This window comes from Phaethon lepturus, unplaced genomic scaffold (genome assembly GCF_000687285.1).
Source record: "Phaethon lepturus isolate BGI_N335 unplaced genomic scaffold, ASM68728v1 scaffold4661, whole genome shotgun sequence".
Taxonomy (NCBI): Eukaryota; Metazoa; Chordata; class Aves; order Phaethontiformes; family Phaethontidae; genus Phaethon; species Phaethon lepturus.
This window is the reverse complement of record NW_010518315.1, coordinates 1-21,581: the sequence shown is the minus strand read 5'-3', so window position 1 is coordinate 21,581 and position 21,581 is coordinate 1. Positions and strand designations below refer to the sequence as shown.

At 38.7% G+C, this 21,581-nt stretch overlaps 1 protein-coding gene across 1 annotated transcript in view; it reads right to left on the bottom strand.

Annotated features, from left to right (window-relative positions):
- Positions 1-21,394, bottom strand: part of LOC104628174 (protocadherin-23-like) — a gene marked incomplete at its 3' end in the record, with an annotated part of 96,905 nt that extends 75,511 nt beyond the window's left edge. Inside the window, exons 1-2 of the mRNA XM_010296677.1 lie at positions 21,264-21,394; positions 20,240-20,336 (exon numbers count right to left, since the gene is read on the bottom strand). Coding sequence (XP_010294979.1) covers positions 20,240-20,336; positions 21,264-21,394 — 228 coding nt within the window. The remainder of the gene's footprint in view (positions 1-20,239; positions 20,337-21,263) is intronic.
- Between the last annotated feature and the right edge of the window lie 187 nt (positions 21,395-21,581).

Below are 21,581 nucleotides of genomic sequence, written 5' to 3'. Positions count from 1 at the left end.
CTGCTGAACTACTGCTATCAAAGAATTCAAGCTTTGATTCTCATGTTAAGGAGAATTCTCATCCTTGGACTCAGACAGCGAGATCAAGCTGCTTTTCATGTATATATGCATATAAAGACAGGTTGCAATGAATCAAAAGTTTGTTCAAAGTAGCTCTCTTCAGAACACAATAGAAATGTAGAGAAAAATTCACAATAGCAAAAATGATAATGTGTAAAACCTTACAAAGGTTACTTAAAATTATAAGGAACTTACACTATAACGCTAACGAAAATAGTACTGTCAAGTTCCAGAAAAAAACGTAAATCTAAATGCCAGACCCCACCATGTTAAATTTTGCTGTTATTCGTGGTTGGTACTGCTGTAGTCAATGGGGTAGCTTCAATGGCTATACAAGTGCACTATCCAAAGCTAGGCTTACATAAACAGGAATAGTATTATTATAACTGACAACAGAAAACCCATAGTGATAAAATTAAAACTGGTCTTCGTCTTTATACATAAAGCCTGGATTACTATATAATTACTTAATTATATAGGTAATATAGGTACTTAAATGTCTCAGTAAAGCCCTGGGCACCAGTCATTTTCAAGGGCATATGACGGAACTAGACTGAGAGATTTTTCTTTTATTCTAAAACTTTGGACAGCATTGTCCAATGAGGGTAATAAACAGCTTTGACAGAAGGCACTTCTCATTTCAAGAAAGTCCGACAGTACAAAGAGGGAGAATGAAGAACAACAGCACTAAGAGGAACAAATGGCTAAGAAATCATCCTTGAGTGCCTATTTTCACTCCATTTTTACCAACTGAAGCTTCCAACTTGAGTGGATAAGGAATTCAGAAATAGGACTATATACTGAACTGCACAATTACTGAACTAGAAGTAAAAAATTATCATGGCCAGGAATACAGGTTAAAAATGTACTTTTTGATATAAAAATATAACAACACTGACAGAAGCAGAGAAGTATGATGGCTAGTAGACTAAGCTTTGATGTTTGGAAAAGTTTGCCAATACGTGTCAGCAATTCTCTGCAGGAATGAAACAGACTGACCACTATCTTGGGTAAGACTGTTTGAGACTTACCAATCACACTGTAGAAAGACAAGAAAAAACAAAACAAGGTCTTTGGTTGACTTAATTAGAAAAAGAGAAATCCTGCCACACACCAAAAATGCATCATGACATGACTAAATGTTCCACATTTATCATGTTGCTGTTACTAAGTGTTCCTGACTGTTAAAGCATGAAAATGCAAATGTTGTTGACAAACATAAAAGCTTGTTCACTAATCTACTGCCATCTGTATTATTAAAAGCACATTTTTCATACGAGCAAGTTTTTTAGCAGCACACAGAACAAGTCACCATCCTGGCTCATGCTATGAAAAATTCTAATATAACTCCATTGAGCTGATGAATATTATAATGCAAAAGTTTAACATGAACAATTAGAAAGAAACCCCACGTAACTAAAGTCTCTTTATATACTTGGAAATGTTATTCTATCAAAATCATTCTTCACAGTTCATATATCTGCCAGTTCACTATGCTATTGCTTACAACATGAAGAGTTTCATGGGATAAAGCACAGTGCAGCAACACATGCATTTTGTATGGGTGACTTTGGGAGGAAAGTATCTGTCCAGACAGAATGCACAAGGCAGATGTAAGAAGCTGAAACAGTTTCAGCTGCAAATCAAATAAGAAAAATAAACTTATTTTAGTTTTGTCACACGGTCAAAGGGCAGAAATACTACACACTTTGATAAAGTATTAAAAATACAGAAGAAACAAGGTTAGTTTTTGTCATTTGTGTAGAGGACTGGGAGCAAAGAACCCCTCCTCCCATTCCAATTTAAGCACTATCAGTCACCCCGCTCCCTGCTCAGCAACGCTGGCTTACCTGAAAGCACAACTGCAGAAAAGCCTCGGTAACCTGGGCACACTCCATGTTCTGTATTGCTGGCTTTAGAGACCAAAAGCTTTACTTAAGGCTAGATGTGGGTCAGAGCTGGACTCTGGCATAGGTAGAAGTGGGAAAGGTAACAAAATACTATTTTTAATTGCCCTTATTACAAATATCAATGTCACAGCGAAAAATCAGCTAATTTTTTTGCATAATTCCTATGAAAAATATTGATGTCAAAATTCATCAAAAGATCTGTTTCAAATATCTGCTGGACTTCTAGAAGTTTTCTAGGTACTACCTCTACTAAAGTGTAAAAAAACCCCTAACTTTTGCTGTGCAGGCTCACCACAACCTGACATTTATATGTAAATGGAACTTTCCAATCAAATAATAAAGCTTGTGAACAGCAGAATACTTGAGTACTTCCATGTGGTAGCAGTCTAACTGTAACACATTGTCCTAATGATCTCTATAGCCTAACCTGGGGCTTTTAAATGGGGCATGCACTTACCACATCTCACCATCTTAACAATACCTTTCAGATACTGTCAAAATAGCTAAATAAAGACAGAAAGATGACAAAGACATCTACTACTAACTTCTCAAACCCATCCATTTCTAATTGCATGGAACAACAGCATGAACTCTAGTTAAGCAGAGTTCACTAAAACATGATCCTTATCAAAGGAAAATTTTTAAGTCTGTGAGACTTAAAAATACCTGACATTACTAAAGGCTTTTCCCACATACAACTACCAAAACACAAAGCTTTATGACCAACCGACATTCAGAACGCTATCTAAACTTACTGAGGTTTTAATTGCAATACACAGGTTTAAGTTTCTAGTAACCCATTTTTCCTGCTCACAACTTATACCAACCAAAGACAGACTAAGGCAGAGACGTCAGTGATACAACACTCCACTAAGTGGCAAGCAAAGGCAAGGGGCACATTAAATGCTGAACAGGTGAAATTTCTAGGCAATGGGAGGGAACACATTAATAAGCTCTCCTGCAGAAATTAAATCCATTAGGCAATTAACTGCCTGAAGTGTTACATCCCACTACAGGGAATGCAGCTGAGGCTGTCCTCTTTAAGATTCTTAACACCGGGACAAAGCAATTGGCCTCCGAAGTAACTCGTTACCATTCCCAGCACTTGCTCTTGCAGAGGCATTCCTGAAGACTTTCACATTTTTATGCCGTTTCTACAACTTCACTGTAAGTCCCTCCCAAGTCAAGCACTGATATTCAGTGTCCTCTGCTTTATATTGAACTAATTAATTCAAGATAATTAAGTCAGGCTTTCAGTATTAAAGAGGCCTCTGGGGGAAATAAACCAACAGCAGTAACAGAGTGGGAGTACAAACAAAGAAAACTGAAATTTCACAGTAGCCTCTCCTTTATGAAAGAGAACCTTGCTTTACTGTCCATGACTTTTCTTTCTCTTTCCACTTTCCTTTCTTAGGTCTTATTTCCACAAGATGAATTCCATGTTCTGGTTTTCTTATCACCAGTTCCCTGGGAAACATCCTGGCATGCTACAGTGTCTCACCAGAATAATATCACAATGATTAAGCACACCTTCAAGACTAGAAATGTTTTCCAAGCACAAGTCTACAGCTGTGGTTGTGGAAAATATAGTCTGAGTTGTGTCAGTTTTTAATGATCAGGAAAAGCCTTCACTTATAGATACCACACACCACCTTCCAGAAAATGGGAAATGAGCTTGATTTCTGCCTCAGTCCCTGTATAGGTGAATTAACAATTGAGCTATTAGAAAAAAAAGAGAGAACATTTTCTTTATTAATTTCTGCGCTTTCCTTGAATGATCAAAAAAAAATTTGCTTTATTTCCAAAGAATGTCATTGTTTCATTCAGCCTGCAACGCCTTGTTAATTTCCTATTTAATCTGAAATAGAAAAAAGTGATAAAATAAATTTCAGGTTCATTCTAACTGAAAGCCTGTATTAATTTTTCAGCTCAGACAAGGCAGGATAAGATCTGAAGCACTGAACCAGAGTGAGTGTGATAAAAGAGCTAACAGAAGCCATGGCTCTGGGGGTGTGAACCAGAGAAGATATATCAATAACAGCCTAATGCTGCTACTACTTATTCTGTGCTGCTGGTCTAAATGTCAAAACCATCTTGATGATCCAAAAAATTCACCTAAAAGAACTTAGGACTGATGGTGCTGGAGTTACTGAAAATTGATAAATCACCCCAAAACACATAGAATCAGAGGACAAATTAAAGATGGATCTACCAAATTAATGTTTGTATTTTAAGTTTTTGAATAATTTACCACATAAAGATTATCCATATTATTGATGCCTCAGCTAGAAGAGACTAATACGCTCACAGCCTACTATTCTCTGGAGATATAAAATCCTCCTGGAATTGTCACAAATACATACGATGTTCCCAATATCTAAATCTGAGTACTACATTACAGTTTGCAAGATGGTCTACAATGACTGCACATATGAAGAGGGCATGTACTATTCCAGCAAGCTGGATAACTCTAGAGGAGTTACATGCAAAAAAGCATTCTTGGAGTTCACCTTTTAAACAAGAATATCCAAATAACTATAGCCCAGCTTATGCTTCTGTACCTGATTGAATCCCATTTTCATTATCTTTTAAAGGAAAAGTAACACTACCACTTTATTTTTGCAAAGAATGAGACAAGAATCTGGAATGGACAGATTACTGTATACTTGGTAAAAAGCACGCAGGTATCTAAAGAGAAGAAAGTGTTCTAGATGTATATGGTATTAAATGGGGCTGTCAGGTTAACATCTAGTTCTGGAAATGGACCAGACAAAGGTCCATTTTTTACAGCACCAAACAAAAATAAGCCAGCCTGCCTATAACCTTATCAGCATGAGCCCTTCTATGGTTTGCAACAAAAATATTTACTACTTTAGAGGAAATCTCTCCCCTGAAATGCTTTCCCCAACCACTCACTGCAGTATTTGTTTTTAGATCACAGTTTGTTACACAATGGCAATTTATGTCAAACAGAGGCCTCATATACCTACACTCTTACCTTACGTGTTTAAAATGACCAGAACATACTGAGCACATGAAGTGCCTGTAACTGTGACTCCTTCCAAAAGATGCTGCTGCAACCGGTGGTCAGCTCCTGTCTCACAGCTAGAAGAGTGTTCCTGTAGATCAGTCTGGAGACCAGTGTATTTAATGCTAATCATATGTAGCTTCAGGTCATTACAAAAGCATTTGCACAAATCCTTAATTTCATAACACAACTGTTCTGGGTGAGTGTCCTTCACTTTGAAAGCGTTCAGTTACATACAAAAGGAAAACTGATACATCCTTTTGCTCTGAAAGCTTAATTGAATTTCTGGCTGTTTGTAGAACCCCAATTCTATCAACCATGTGAAACTCTCACAACAGCATTCATCCGCAAACTAAAATTCTTCCTTTTTTTTTCCAAGTATTTTAAGGACAGTAATAGCATACATTTGCAACACAACTCACAAAAACCTAAACACTCCGCAGGACTCTTTTCAGAGATAGTTCATCATGTTCCCCTTGGCTCTGGTCATGTTTCTCTTCTGACCACCAAGTCATGATAATGACAAAATGCCTTTTTTTCCCAGCTACTGCTGATGGCAGCTTAATATTCCAGTCTCACCTCTATCTCTGTTAGTCTGCCTCCTTCTTATACCTTACAACTGTTTTTATCTTCCATCCATACTTTAATTACTCAGGTCTTCTTTTCTCCCATTTGGTACATTCAACAGCAAAGTTATAAAAAAAAGTAGGCTGAATTACAGCCACCGAAGATCTTATACTTAAGAACTTCACAGATAAAAGAGAAATAAGCCTGAGCTGTTTATGCTTCCCAGTCACAGTTCCTATTTCTTTCTTTTGAGGGATGCATCTTATTTAATTCAACAAATATTAATTCTAAAAGGGATGACAGATATTATAAATATTCAGAAGTCCTGAATTTTCTAGAGCATTTTTAAAAGTAGGGTGAGGAATATGACAGGTGATTGTCTGCCTCTTGAGGCTGTCTGAAGGCTTCATTAACAATTCCACCCAAGAAAAGCAGTTTTAGTACTGCACAGTGAGGATATCCACACTCACTGAGACAATCCAGGAATCCTCCTTGTAAACAACTCATGAACTCGGTCTGACATTTGGAAATTGTTTTACAAATATTGTTTTTTCATCAAGTAACTCTCATACACACCATTTCCAACCAGACAGAATGACTGGCCATTAAGAATAACAATTGCTTCATTGGGTGAGGCTCATTAAAGTCAGGAATGAGTTTTCTCCAACTTATCCACAAGGAGGAAGTGGAGAGAGCGGAGAATACCCAAGCAAGAAAAATTCACTAAGAGTGGATAAAACACGAGCTTAAAAAGACTTGAAAGAAGAGCTTACATAGGGGGCAATCTCAGGAATTTTCAGAGAGGAGAAAGAAGATGTGGTCTTATTTATTTGGAGACATGTAAGATTCACGTGAGAAAAAAACTGTGAGAAAAGCTTTGTTATGGAGAAAAGCTTTGTTATGAAGAAAAGCCGGAAGGCGAAGAACCCAAAGGGAGCTGGGCTGAATCCCAACAGTCACTTGAAAGATTTATGGTATCTCCAGAAGGGGCTTAGAGACCCCACGGAGGTTCAGATTCCAGGGGCTTAAAGAATGTATGGCCTAACAAAATAAATTCCTAACACATCAGCCAGTGAAATGTCCCACCAGAGAAGGAGCTCTACTAGCAACCCCAGTTAACCTGTATGTTATTAAAAAAAAACCCACAAAATGAATTCATGTGCAAGTCTATGAGCCAAGAGAAACATAGATGGTTAGTCCTCAGAGCAAGAAGATGAGATTTTAACAGCTGTAAAGTGTTGAGCTAATGCTCAGAGGATATGTTGTTTGGTGGATTTTTTCCCCAGCATTATATGGAATAAAGCTCACTATCTGCTGTAGGCCTCCTCGTCCCCAGGGTTAGATTTGAAGATATACAGAGAGAATTATAATGCTCTTGGAGAAAGACTATCACCAGGAATCATTTCTTTATGAGGAGCTTTCTCAGAGACTCACAAATCAATGAAAATAATAAAGCCATTGGACATGAATACTTCATGTAATTATAACGTGTTTAAATTAAATGGAAGAATAAATAACAGTTAGTCTAGAGCTCAAAGTTTTTAAGTGGCAAATACATAATGTTAAAAATGAAAAGTTAACAAAGACAAATAACAAAAGGGGCTTGGATATAAGAGAAATCTGAGACTTCAGTCAATCATGATAAAAATATATAGGTTTTCATGAACAGAAGAGAATAAGCAGAAATGGGTGTTCTAAGATGAGAAGGTGGCACACTGTTAAAATTGGCCATCGGGCTAGGGCTGAAGGAGTACTTTCCTCATTTCTGCCATCAGCAATGACCGTGGCTATTGTAACTAGATTGAGAATACACGAATGGAAGTTATGCATCTTAAAGTTAAAATTCAAACAGCATTCAAAGTGGGAGGACCCAACCTAGAACTATTAAAGAACTGACAAATAAAAGTATAAGCCTGCAGCCATAACCATTTTAGATCTTAATGAAACTATGTCTCTTGAAAATATCAAATGGAGGGACTACATTTAGAAAAGGAGAACAACTGAATGTGGGCACTACAATTCTATAAGCCTGACCTAAAGATATGCATATTTTAGAACAAGTTTCAAAGAATAAAGACAGAGAGGAAGATAAAATAAAATATTTGCCAAGTATGTCAGTATTCTTTCGATAACAGATTTTTATAGAGACACAAATAAGTTGATCTGGATTTAGTAAAGCAACCAATAGAAATCCTTACATTTTATTTAATGCAGACAACACAGCTATTAGTCAAAGAATCATATGGTAAGAAAGTAGGTAAAGAAGAAATGAAAACAAGATGTCTTGAAAAAGGGAAATCGTAAATGGGTTGCTTGTATTGATAACCAGCTTAAGCCTATCCGTTAGCCAGAAAAAAACACAACATAAGCACTTCAATAACATTCACCAGTTCTTGAAACTAGAAAGCACTGTCAATGTAGAAGATCAAGAGGATCCTTACAAAGAACTAGAAGACTGAAGTAATAAAAATAGAATGACAAAATATGAAATTACATGCCAGCAAACTACTATTTGTTGCTGTAAACTGGGAATTTCTTAATTGGAAACTGAAGAGGACCAAAAAAAAGTGCATGGATGACTACGATTCAAAGTGATCCAGCCTAAAAAGACATAAATGCAAACTAATTTAGGTGAGATATTACCAGTTAATTATTAACATTCCTGTGCAGATAACTTGTCAGTTCTCATTTGGAAAATATTGAGTACAGATGACGGGGCAGAGACGGCCGGTGGTCCAGCTAGAGCCAAAGACTTGATGAAAACACCTGCCTGCCCATGCATTTCAGAAAGCGCAGCAGTTCTGCTCCACTTCCCAGAAATGTGGGGTGAGTGAGGGGAGGTGTAATCACTGTGAGCCCTTGGGTATGGTGGATGCTGAGATTTGCACCCGATAATCCCCGGCAATGTTTCTAACTGTCATCCACACTTTCTAGGAAAAATAACCACAATTTAGTGCATATTCATAGGCCTAAAACATGGTTTACATTATGAGAAATTACTAAAAATAATGCCATAGCATAAAATCAAAGTCTCAAAAAGTACACTTCAAGTGACCTCCAATAAGATACAATAGACATCAAAAATCTCCCAGGAAACAAAAATGGTTTTCAACATGGCATCTCAACAACGGAGTTTTAGAAACAGCGGGATAACTTGTGTGCGTTCTGGAAATGTAACACATGTTCTGGTCTAACTCTGAAATATTGGCTTGAGTCCTTCCTGCAAACAACTTCAGACAAACATTTCTGAAAATTAAAAGCAGTCAGCCTTTCAAAAAGTGTGTTTCAACTGTCAGGTCTTCTCCCCCTCCTCAGATAAGGCACAAATGGAGATTAAAATAAAACAAACAAACAAAAAAAAGTAATTACTGATTAGTTCCGTGAAAATGTAAACCTTACTTCTTCAATTGCAAATTACAACCCTAAAAGATTTGGGGGTTGGGTTTTTCAATGGAAAAAGAACACAAAAGCAGCCTGGTATCACAGCAAAATCATTATAAGACTGCAGCACTGCCAAAATTATTGCTAAAGACATCAACTTCAAAGACAGCTAAAAAAAGAAAAGAATAAACAAATTCCAGGATACGGAGTTTTACTTTAATAGTAACAAAAGGGAGCAAGCAAACAAACAAACAAGAGAGGCCAAATATATAAGGTTTTGCCTTTCTTCTTTCTTTTTAAAACCTGAATGAAACAGTCTCTCTTAGATCCTTAAAAAATTATACAAATGTAAATCTAAGGAAAAAAAATTTTCTAGGTTGTGACTTCGTTTTCAAATTAAACTTTTGGGGAAAATAATGTTCTACTATCAATGGTGATGGCAGCACATATTGTTTTAAAATATGTCACATTAAGAAGAAGTTCTGTGCTCTGGGAAAGCAGGTCACATCCCCTTGCTCCTACAGTGTCAGGCACACAGCGCACTCTCTCCCCCTCAGAAACCCACAGACACACATTAAATTAGTTGGGATTTTCAAAATCCAGAGAACCTTAAAACCCCCCAAAGAACAAGTCATGGCTGATTTCATTGCGGCTTATGTTCCTTAAGCTCCCCCTGTGCTTACACAACAAAAGCTTTTTTGAAAAGAGCCTCCCAGTTCCCCACTGCCTCACAACTTGTGCAGCCATCAACTGGTGCGATGTTGTTGTACAGTATTACCATATGGTAACATTTTACACTTACTTTGCACAGGCATATAGATCTGCACAAAGCAGAAGGCAGGCAGGAATTACCAGGTTTGGTCATTTTAAAAATCCAGCATTATGAAATCTTGTGCTCCAAGTTAAACAATCAGTCTTCAATTTGAGCAATTTTTGCCCCGTACTGTTTTTGTGCCATGACCTGGACACTGGATCCTGATGGGGCTACAAAAACCAACTGACCTTTGGTACTAACAGCTCTAAAAAGCTACACTACAGTAACTACAAGTGTAAGCACAGCGGGCCCCAAGAAATCTGAAGTGCTTTCAGTGATTTCATTTCTCAAAATCCTGTAAAATCAAATTTTATTTGATGTCTTCATGAGCAAGAGTAGTAGTACTGCCCACAAAACACTCAAAACAGGAACCAACCTGTTAAAAACTCAGCAAGTGCTGAGTTGGTATATTCAGGTTACCACCCTCTTTCCCCCAAATGTAACTGCAAATTTTAAGGCTTAAATTCTGTGTTGATACATTCTTGAGATTAATGTATTTTCTAATAGTACGCCAAAAAAACAATCTATACAGCATGCACTTATGGTACAATGTACAGCATAAGCATTAACAAAAGGATAATCCTTGTCTCAAAGAGTTTATTCTCCTCCATCTGGGAGCATCTTAAGATAACTGAAAATCTTTTCAGAAGAGAACTGCAGACATGTTTTATTGAGTCCACATCCATGTAAGTGCACAGCATCAATCCTACAGAAATGTCAGTCAGCATTGTAGTGATAGAAGTACCAATCTGAAATTTATCCATAAAATTAGCTAATTAATAAAAATGCTGGGAACTTCTTACAGAATCAAACTAGATAAATGTCCAAGGCAATAGCTTATCCAAAGATTAATAATGTATCCCTAAGGAAAAATAATTAGATGCCTAAATATCTGTGGAGAATGTTTAATATGTAATCCCATTTGTGTACATAAGCGGAGCTAAAAATACGAATATATCTGTAACTTTGATAACAGTCTATGAGAAAACATAGTTTCACAGAAATTATAGGTCTATTATCAATGCAGCCACACCACAGAGGGCCACCTGGGAGAAAAGGCTTTGATAAATCATTACTCTGGTATGGCTGGATATAGCTTCAAAATTCAAAGCCACTACAAAACATAGAAGGAAAAACTGAATGTGTAGTATAACATTGTACTTATTGGGGTTTTACACATTTGAGAACAAAAGGTCATGTAGAAGGTAATGTAGCAGAGGCTGAGTGTGGTCATGTCCAGCAGTTTCTCTGTCTGGGAAGATACATCCAGTTCTTTGGACACTGCATTAAACCAGATGTGTTTGTTTATGACTGCAAAAAAAACAGGGCATACACAAGTTGTTTGTCTCGCATATGTTTAGTCAGACATTAGTTAAAAAACTGCCCTTCCTGTTACCCCTTTCCCAGTACCAGATGTAGGCACAAGCCAGTGGAAGTGGAGCAGACATAAGCATGACAACCTAATTCTCTGCATGAGGGAAGTAGCTGGGGACGGGAATGGGGATGAGGAGACAAAAATACTTTACATGAGACCCACAAGATCAGTGCAGGAGACTGAGACATCTGTCAAGACTGGAAGTTAGTACATTTGCTTTTATTACATCAAATGTTGTTGGTACTGCAACAGTTTTATGCTTAAAGCAGTGCAGGCTGTGAGCACGAGTAAATAGACGTGACAGTGTCCCAATTTTTATTTGAAGTCATATCCAGCAGGAAACGGAGCTAGTAAAGTCTGGCATAACTGCAATGCTTTTTTTTTTTTTTAGTGCAAAGAAGAGGAAGAGACAAAACGTAGACCTGTGTCTCTAATGCTGTACTCTCAGTACAGAACAAAAACCCGCTTCTAAACAAAGCACTATTTCAAAGTCCATAGATTTGATCCATCTAGAGTAACCTATGTATCAATGGGAAGCTTGTGGAAGTGAAGAAATAATAGGCACCAAAATGGGTTGCAACATAAGCATCATCCCTCAAAACACATTCTGCTAACTCTCACTGTCAGATGCTACCATGAAGAGTGACGCTTTGGGTTGTCTGCTCAAGTTTACCCACGTAAAGAAAGCCTAGTTAGAACTTTCTTTACACTACTTAAGTGGGACAGAACGAGGAATAGGAATTGACTTTGTACACAGCACAATTTAATCAGTAATCCACCTACTTTGGTGCATAGTTCCTGCATCTACCCTGAAAATCCTAACCAAATCATTATCAAGAGGAATCAGAGATCTTACATCCAAGCATAGCTGGCCAGCACATGGGCCCTTACAAATATCCTTTCTGCATTAGGGTGCATTAGCAGTTACTGTAAATGCTGACAGTTACTACATTTAGTCATGTGCATTTTAGGATACAACTGTTTAATCTGCTGCACATTTTTTATATATGTATATATAAAATTATGTGTACAAATTTATATAGGAGAGCAGTTCAGTACAAAAAAGCAGGAAGTGTCAGCACATCTTCTGTTGCAATGCTAAATACATCACTGCTGGACATGTTCTCCAGGCATGACATAAACACCTTGCAATTCCACATTCACCAAAGAATAATGATTGCACCTAAGTGCCAATGAAATTAAAAAACTGTTGTACAGCTTCTTACAGAGGAGTCTCAAAGAGCTTACAACTGATTGAATGAACTGTGATTTATAAGTAGCATTTTTAAATGCATTACTCCTTCTAAAAGAAATGCCCTTTTACACAGATTAGTAATTTTTTTTGTACACTGATACTATTTTCTATCAAATTCTATAAAATGTGAACTTTCTTCTACTATATTACTTTTGTAAATAAGGCTTAATTTTATATTTTGACCAGTGGCACATTTCAGCATTTGGCATTCAAGAGTAGCTGCTGGACAAATGCTTTCTTTTTTTTCTTTTTTTTTTTTTTTTAGCTAATGAGAATGAGTGCTAGAAATGAGATGGAGAGGTGATATAAGACATGTGAAATCATGAGCAGTAGGGACCGATCATTCACTTTGTCTCCAGGTTCAAAGCAAAGGGGCGATTCCTCATGGAGCGGATAGCTGGTCTTGCCACAGTACGCTGTAGGAGATAATACTTGGGAAAAGCTGAGGGCTAGGTACATCTCACAGAAGAAAATCCATTCAGGGTTAAAAATATGTAGAAGCCTATATTGCTTGGGATGTCCTTGAGCTGCAAAGAGTTGGAGACTGTTCCATTCCATTAGGGAATGATTCATGTACGTTTGTCCTGTCCTTACACTCATCCCAGGCGTAGGCTTTTAGCGTCTGTGGGAAAAAGGATATGGGGCTAGATGGGGTATTGCTCCAACTCAGTACACACCCAGCCTCTTAGGTGTAACACCTGTGCCAAGTGAGCTGTGTAAACAAGCACTTTGTTAGCCGATATCTGTGCTTCCGTACTGTTGACACCTGCAGCAAGATTTGAATAATCAGTTGGACAGAGTGCCCCACTCCTCGCTACAGCGGTGTTCATATCACTTAGCTTTTTACACCGAGTGTGGAGTAGGGATTGCTCAGACGAACAGTATCATTAATGCACTGCAGAACAAGCTTCTCCAAGATACCTACGCACACATTGACCTGAGTCCCATAAGGCTTCTGACTAGGTTCTGAATCAAACTCATGCATTTTAAGAGAGGAATGCAGACTCGGTAAATCACTAATGTTTTTTCGGCATGCAATTATCTTGTTTTCAAGAATGAGTTGAGCAGCGAAGTAAAATAAAAAGATTCATTCTGCAGTGTGTCAATCTGTTTGCACAGTAAACTGGAACTTAAGAGATTCCTAGTTCATCTATTTCTGAATGCTTTAAAACCTTCCAGGAAAGACTATGCCTTCTGCTGACCTAGCAATTTATGAAGATCTATATGGATGATAAACTGACATTAATATTTGATAAATGAACAGAGAGGCCATACCCAGCCATTTACAGCTTATTAATAATTTGCTCAAGTGTATTATAACACAACTGCTGAAGTCAGCTCTTTGTATAAAGGTGAACACCAGCAAAACCACTACATTTCTGAACTGGAATGCCTTCCATCTAGAGAAGTAGTTCACAGCCATTACTCCAGAAGGTCAGTGGCTATGAATGAACACTTCCTGGCCACTTAACTGAATGTTTATTTGTTATGTTGCGTAACTCTACAAACTCAGCAGCCAAAGATATTCTATTTAAGGACTCTATGTTTGCCATGGTGCTCTGAGTAGTCTTCTAGCTAATATTTTAATACAGAGATCTCTGCAAGATGAAGTACATGGTTAAGACTATTAGATATAATTACTCCTCTTCCACTACCCCAAAGCTAGATGTATACATCTAATTACTCTAAAGACACCTTTATCATGGATATCTCTTTTCTCATAATGGCTACAGACTGAAGTGTGCAGACAATTTCAGACTTAGCCACACACAAGCCTTCAAACTTTTGCTCTTCCCAGACCCAGCTTGCTGAAGTCAATGCAAAGACTTCCCTGAGAACTGGGTGTCCTGGTTTCAGCCAGGATAGAGCTGGTTTTCTTCACAGAAGCTAGTGTGAGACTGTGTTTTGGATTTGGGATGAGAAACTGTTGGTAATGTTCTGAGGTTTTTGGTTGTTGCTAAGCAGTCAAGGACAGTCCAGCTTCTCATGCTGGCCTGCCAGTGAGAAGGCTGGGGGTGCACGGAGAGCTGGGAGGGGACACAGCCGGGACAGCTGACCCAGACTGGCCAAAGGGATATTCCCTACCATCCGACATCGTGCCCAGTACATAAACTGGAGTTGGCCGGGGGGCGGGAATCGCTGCTCAGGGATGGGCTGTCTATCGCCGGGTGGTGAGCAATTGCTGTATTGGGCATCACTTGTTCTTGTACATTCCTTTGTTGGTATTATTATTGTTGTTTCTTTCTCTCTGTCCTATTAAACTGTGTTTATCTCAACCCATGAGGTTTTTTTTTCTAATTCTCTCACCCGTCCCACTGCAGGAGGGGGAGTGAGTGAGCGGCTGCGTGGTGCTTAGTTGCCAGCTGGGGCTAAACCACGACACTGGGGAAAAAAAGGTTATTTTCTGCAGTAATTTTTAAAATGTTTTTGTTCTTAATCTTTCCCATAATTTTAAATTCTCAAATAAAAGCCAGATGTTTCCATGCCGGTGTTTTTGATGTTTCCATGTTTCATATGTTCTCTAAGTGATGGGTTTAGTTAGCAAACAGCTGTAGATGTAGTATATGGGTAGGGGAGCGGGGGGTTACTTACATCCGGAGATCTGTTTTTTGCAGGTGTTCGGCACTGAAAATGTAACACTTGCCACGTTTAAGAGTAACTACAAACTAAGAGCAGCAAAAGTCAAAGGCTTCCACCTCCTATTTCTCACATCCTTGCATTTTCAGTATCAGAGCTTCTTACATCTATAAAGCATCTGTTCAGTGTTGGATGCTGGCACTGAATGGACTGCATCAAGGAACAGACTCTCGTTCTTATCAACATTTCAATTATTAAACGGAACTATTTTCCTATTGTTAAAAAGCCAGGGCACCATGATTAGAATTCTTAAGCAAAAGAATATGTAAAAATCCTATTAATTTAAAGTTACTTAAAATAATGATTAAAATAATATATTTTCATTTCTGATTTTTTTCCCTTCATGTAATCAGCTCAGCACAGGAATCAGCAGACTACTGCACAGATTCAAAGAGATATTTATTAATCTCTGAGACCAGACTATCCATACTGCTAAAGCTACATATTACATACATAGATTACAAAAAGTTGTGCATAGCCATAAAAAGTGATTTTATAGCCTCAAAGCTATCATAATCTACTGAGAATCTACTGAATGGCTTCTGGAGTGCAAAGGGGGATGTGTTGTGAAGTTAGAAAGAAATAATTGCTACAAAATCATATACCTAACAGATAAATGATGACACTAACTTGTTTCAGACTCAGTATAGTAAGAATTGAATGAACAAATAGTGTTGCATTATAATTATAGGTTAGATGATAACTTTATTTGCTGTAACTGGGGTTTGGTCTCCCTGTTGTCGATTGTATTAGTTTTAAAACACAGTAGCATTCTAAGTCAACAAACAAAATCTAACTCTTTCCTGCAGCTGACTTCTTTAAATCAGATGCAGTGAAAATTAGACTTGGAAAGCTCAAGAAGTTAACAGAGGAATGCATGGCCTAATTTCATCTAGCTTCTTTTCGTCTTACCTCTAACTAGGATGAGTTAGATTTTTTGCTCTTTGTAACTTATGTGAACCTAGTTTGCTTAATTTCTGATTTCACTAATTGCAGTGTGGACTAGATGATCCAGAACCAAAACCGTCAGAGAAAGGACTGTCCTTTTAGGTCCTTGTTTCAATATTCAGGGAAAGAAAAGGAAGGAAAATGCAGTCTGCAGCCAATGCTGCTACCTGCTGAGCGGCTCAATGACAGATCACAGTCTCTAAGTCTCCATCCCTCACAGCAGGGAGGTATCTTCCATCCTTTTTTCTCCACTTAGTTTTCTTTTTTCTTTTGCAGAAGGAAGGAAAAAAATAGGAAAAGATGCATGTTAAAATGTCTTTTTTAGAGCTCTCTAATTCTTCAAGTACCTCTTGGAAATGTGTATTTCAAGTAAGAATGAACAACTTGACTCAAATATGCTAAGCACTTAAAAAAACCTTAAAACCCATGCATCCTGCTTACATATATTATAACTTTAAATATTATTTTACAAAACCACACAGGTTTATTATTCCATGATTTCTGGGATACTTAGGTTAACTTTTAGAGCTCTAAACAAAACCTTTCATTGCTGTCATTGCACTTACAGTCCCCTCACCCCCAATCTCAGCATCAGAAAGTTATTTTTAAATAAAAGCAACTGAGGAGCTCTAACCAGTGAGTTAAAACGGCTTCCTTAATGGACCAGAAAACTGTAAGTTGTCATAACAATGAAATGCATACGGGTCTTTATCATTTGACACCTAACGTATGTTTTTTTTCTCTTCCTTTGCTCTGTCAGAGATGACCCTAAAGCAAATAAACATGTATTTTCTAATAAACCATAAAAGAAAATAAATTTAGAAAAAAGCTGACATGACTGTCACTAATTCATGACAATTTACATTCTCTTCAAGATGTAATTACAGGCACATAACTCATTATACTTTTCATAACGATGTACGTGCAGTACAAAATGAATTACATTTATGCCACAGAGTACCTTACAAGCTACAGCATGCCCTGGCAGTCGAAACAAATGTAACCTACAAGCCCCAAACATACACAGGATGGACTATGCTGTTAACATAAAATAAACATCTCCATTAAATTCAAAATACGAGTTCAGCTGCGAGCTGCCATAGTCACCAAATCTCTTTCTAACTATAAGCTCCGCACAGCCCAGTGAGGGAGAAATACTGTTGTACACAGGAGTCCCTGGAGGATACAAAACACAATGGAGTGTTTCCACCCCATCAAGGTAAAAGGTATGATACATGGAAAACTCGTGCCAACCTGATGTGCTGAACTATTTCCCTTTAGATCAAGTTTTAGCCTGTTCCATGAGAGAGAGAGAAACAAATACAATATATTGATCACCATTTCAGCTGAGAAGACTGGAAATCCTGACAACCTGGCAACTCAGGGCTATAATTTTAAGATATATTGTACTAAAGAGAAGCATAACAATGAGCATTGAGAAGCACTGCAATCACCTAAAAAATTTGAAGATAAAATTTGTAATCAGAGTTAAACCTATGTTAGCAAGGCAGGTCTATGGAAAAGCTTTATTCCTTAATTCATTCATGGCATTAAGAAAATGGTTTAGAAGAGAGACACTTGGTCACACTCCCCACTCTTAGGTAGAAGAGGTGCAATCATCACAGAGGTGTGCAATCTTACAGAGGGACACATCATCAGATGATAAATCCACTTAAAATTGCCAAGCTGACATTAAAGGAGTGCAGAAATAGGACATAATCATCACCATCACTCAATAGTCCACAGGCATTTGTAATCATGTTGGCCCTTGAGAATGTGACGAAAAGTGTAGTAAGAAAAACCGGAGAAAGTCCAAGGTGCTCTCACTCTTTCCTCCATCTTATCCCCTTTCTAGGTCATACTGAAGATCCTGAGGAAACAGATTCATATCAAGCAGAAAGTTTACTTATCCCACCTGTCCTGACTTCCATTTTACTTTCGAAATCGCTCCGAAGTCTGCAAGTTGAGAAGTGCTGCCACCTTAGAGATCATTCACCTTGATCAGGAACCACAGAATATGTCCCTTGTTCACAACCCTGTAGCCACTGTCCTTTGCAACATGCCATAATGACAACTGCACCACACAAACCCAGTCTCATTCTCTCGTGCAAGACTTGTGCCACCTTTGGGCCTTTGGAAGTGGAAGTTGGCCTTTGGATTGGTGGAAGAAGTTACAGAGTCATTTACTGCTTCTCAAAGAAATGCCGTCTATAAGGTGAGTGACCACTCAAAAACAACATACAGTACTTCTACAAGAAGAAACAGGGATGTTGATACATCTGCCAAAATCAAAGCATTACTAAAACGCCTGCTGACATCACATCGCGTCACACAAAGAGTGCTTCTGCTGCTTCCACTTTTGTTACTGTGAACTGCCTTGGTCTACAATTTCTCTCCAACTCTGTTGACCTTTTCCTCTCTGTTCCTTCATCTTCTTTTGTTTCGCTTCCTTTTCATCATCCTACCAGTAAACCTTAAATTTTAACAAAGGTGTGTGTGTAACAACCGTAATAAACCGAAAGTTCAGTATCCAAAAATATGATAAATGCAGTTAACATCTTTAAAAATCTACATTATGTGTTTCACTACATACCTTTGCTCTACTTTCTAGTGTCCAATAACCCATTACTTTCCCATTGATTTTCCTTTTTCTTAATTTAGAATTTCTCCCATTTGTCTGCTCAGATTTCTGATCTCCACCTGTATTATTTTCCCCAGTGATGCAATCATTACATTGCTACATCTCTTTCTTACATTAGCTGATGCAAACACATTCCACTTATTTTTCAGGATACAGATTCTCCCTTACTGGGCTATCTGCACTAGAAGGGAGAGCCTTTTTGTCAACATACAAAGGCCTGTACATATGTCTGGAATAAAGCAGAGTTTCCAGAAGTGGCTGAAAACTCTGTACCTTCTAACTGCACAGTTAATTCTTCTAATCAGTGAATTCCTAGAGAGTAGGAGAAATGAGTAAAAGACAGACTTACATGAAAGTTGATCCACTTCATAAACTTAGCCTATATTTTGGGATAGATTTGTGGGGGGTAGGGAGGGAATGAAGATAACCTAAATAATAATGACAATTGGAGTAAAAGATTTCCTAGAAAGACAGACATTTCCTATGAACAACATGCAGTCAAGAACACAAGGGAATAAACTGCCCAGTATTTAGTGGCTGGGCAGAGTTACAGCAAAGCACTAGGGCAGAAAGCTCTAGACACAGGATCTGTAAAGCGATTGTTTGTCACCAGTCAGTCCCCAAGCAAGGGTTACTAATGAACAGACTTCAGTGATGCACTGCTACAAGAGCCCCTCTGTTTGCAGAGAGGAAAGACTGGAAGGTTTAGAAGACTTCCAGCTACTATGATTGTCATACGAACACAAAACCAAGCACAAAAGCCAGTCTCACTGTGATAAACAGCTGTAGTCCTCTTCCACTGCCCCCCTGCTTGGGGAGAAGAGGAAGATAAGAGACATGAGCAGCTCTCTTCAGTGTCTTGGTTCATTTCCAGTTCTCCAGGAGCAGCAATAACACAATCCTGGGTTACCTCCTTTTCATGCTAGCTGTTAAGTTCAAGAGCCCAGTGAGAGACCAGACTCATACCACAAACCCTGAAAAATAGCTTGGCCAAACCAAAAACTAGGTTCTTCATTCTTATCACTAGCTGCAACTCCCAGAGCAATGAAAATGAAGCTGCTTGTTTCACAATAGCTTTTCTTGCTCATGATACGTGAGTAAGAGGAAAACAGGGGGAAAGGATTGAAAGAAGATAATTAGATAATTTTTAAAAGCAGGCATGTTTAAAGCTTAAGCCTATTTTACAATGCAGTATGAAACGAGGATATCACTATGATGAGCCAGGCTTAACCTGCAAGTAGAAACACCAGCTTCCTTCCCTAGCAGTCCATGGGAAGCTCATCTGCTAGTCCTCCTACACGCGTCTCTTGTGCCTCGTTCTCCTTCACCTCCGGCTTTAATTTCCCAGGTTTGATCATTCAGCCACTAGGACCCATTTTTTTCTGCTCTCTAAAAGGAAGGGATTACAGCAGCACATTCATTAGACAATGGGTGATAGCTACAGTACATGACACCTTTGACCTGCTAGAAAATCTGCACTGTTAGAATATCAAAACCTACAATAAAAAAAAAAAAAACACAACCACCCATTAGTTTCTTTAAAACGCTTCGGGAATCCTTCAGGATGCTTCTGTCTGTTTAAATCAAAAGCAAAACATCGCTATTCATCAAATGCAGCGGTACCAGGCTGTGGCAGTGCACCCCGACGGCTTCTGCCCCGCTGCGTTTCAGCACCACGGACGCCAGCGGCGCGCCCACGCCCGCGGCTGCTGTACGGCCCCTCGCTCCTCCCAGGGAGAAGGTGAACTTTTAAAATTCCGTCATTAACTTTCTCCTAGGCTTTGCTGGGGCCACCGGTGCAGGATAGCCTTTTTTCTTTTTTTTTTTTTTTTTTTTTTTTCCCCCGGGGGGCGGAGGAAAAAGAAAGGGCAGTGATTGGATTTTCTTTTCCGTTTGGGATAGGAAATAAAAAAGCTCTATGAGCTCAACTTTCCCAAACTTTTTATGGATGGATTTTTATTAGACCTAAGCAAATTATGTACTTTTTGAGCTCAGAGTGTAATTAAAAAAAAGAGAGAGAGAGAGAGGATAACGCTTTTTGTTGAAAAGAATGATTGTTCGACCCAAAACATCATCAATGGCTCCTGATTAAAAAAAAAAAAAAAAAAAAAGGAATAAAATTAAGTAGACCCGCCTGGAGATAAAGACAGAATGATTTTTATTCAACACCACTGAAAAAACACATTTCAATTCTCCCTAGGTCTCCTCTTTAAGCACAGTTTCCCTCCAGATCCATAGAAGCTTCTACACAAACCCTGAAACATCTGTACCTCCACCTAGGATCAACCGTTGTGAGTCTCCTACTGGTGGAAAAGACTTTGCTCAGTTCAAATGTATAAACTCTGAAATGTCCTTCCAAGCTAAAAGCAAAAGGGCTGTCTGGCAACTCCTGGCCTTGGCAAAGCCTCCATTCAACCTCACTTGCAAAGAATAAAGTGGTTTTTGACAGACAAGTAGACCATTTTCTCTATTTGCATTAATCAGTTTCTCTGAAGGCAGAATGAATGGATTCCCTTTCATCCGAGAGCTCTGGAATGTTACAAAGCCCCAGAAGCGCTTTTTAACTTCAGGTCCCTCTGGGTTACCTTGTCTGGCCTTCTCTCTGCCTTGGTGTGGGTCACACTGAACCCTCCAAGACAGGTCTTACCGATCGTACCCTGAGGACCACCTCAAGCCCTCAAAAGTTATCACAGGCGGCTGAACTCCCTCTGGCACGTAACGAGAGCCGATACCCGGTTCCCTCGTTTTAAGAGCTGAGCTTCCGTGCTCGTCTTCCATGCTACTAGCTTTATGGGGTAAGGAATGTATATTTTAAGGGCCTTTGGGAAGACCACCGTATTACGAATGCGCCGATCAAACCGAGCTCCACCGACGGCACCCCGGCGTTCGTTCCGAGCGCTAAACAGCGGCGGCAAGCAGGGCCAAGCGCTGCATTTCAGGGCAGCAGCCCAAAAGGCAAGGGAGC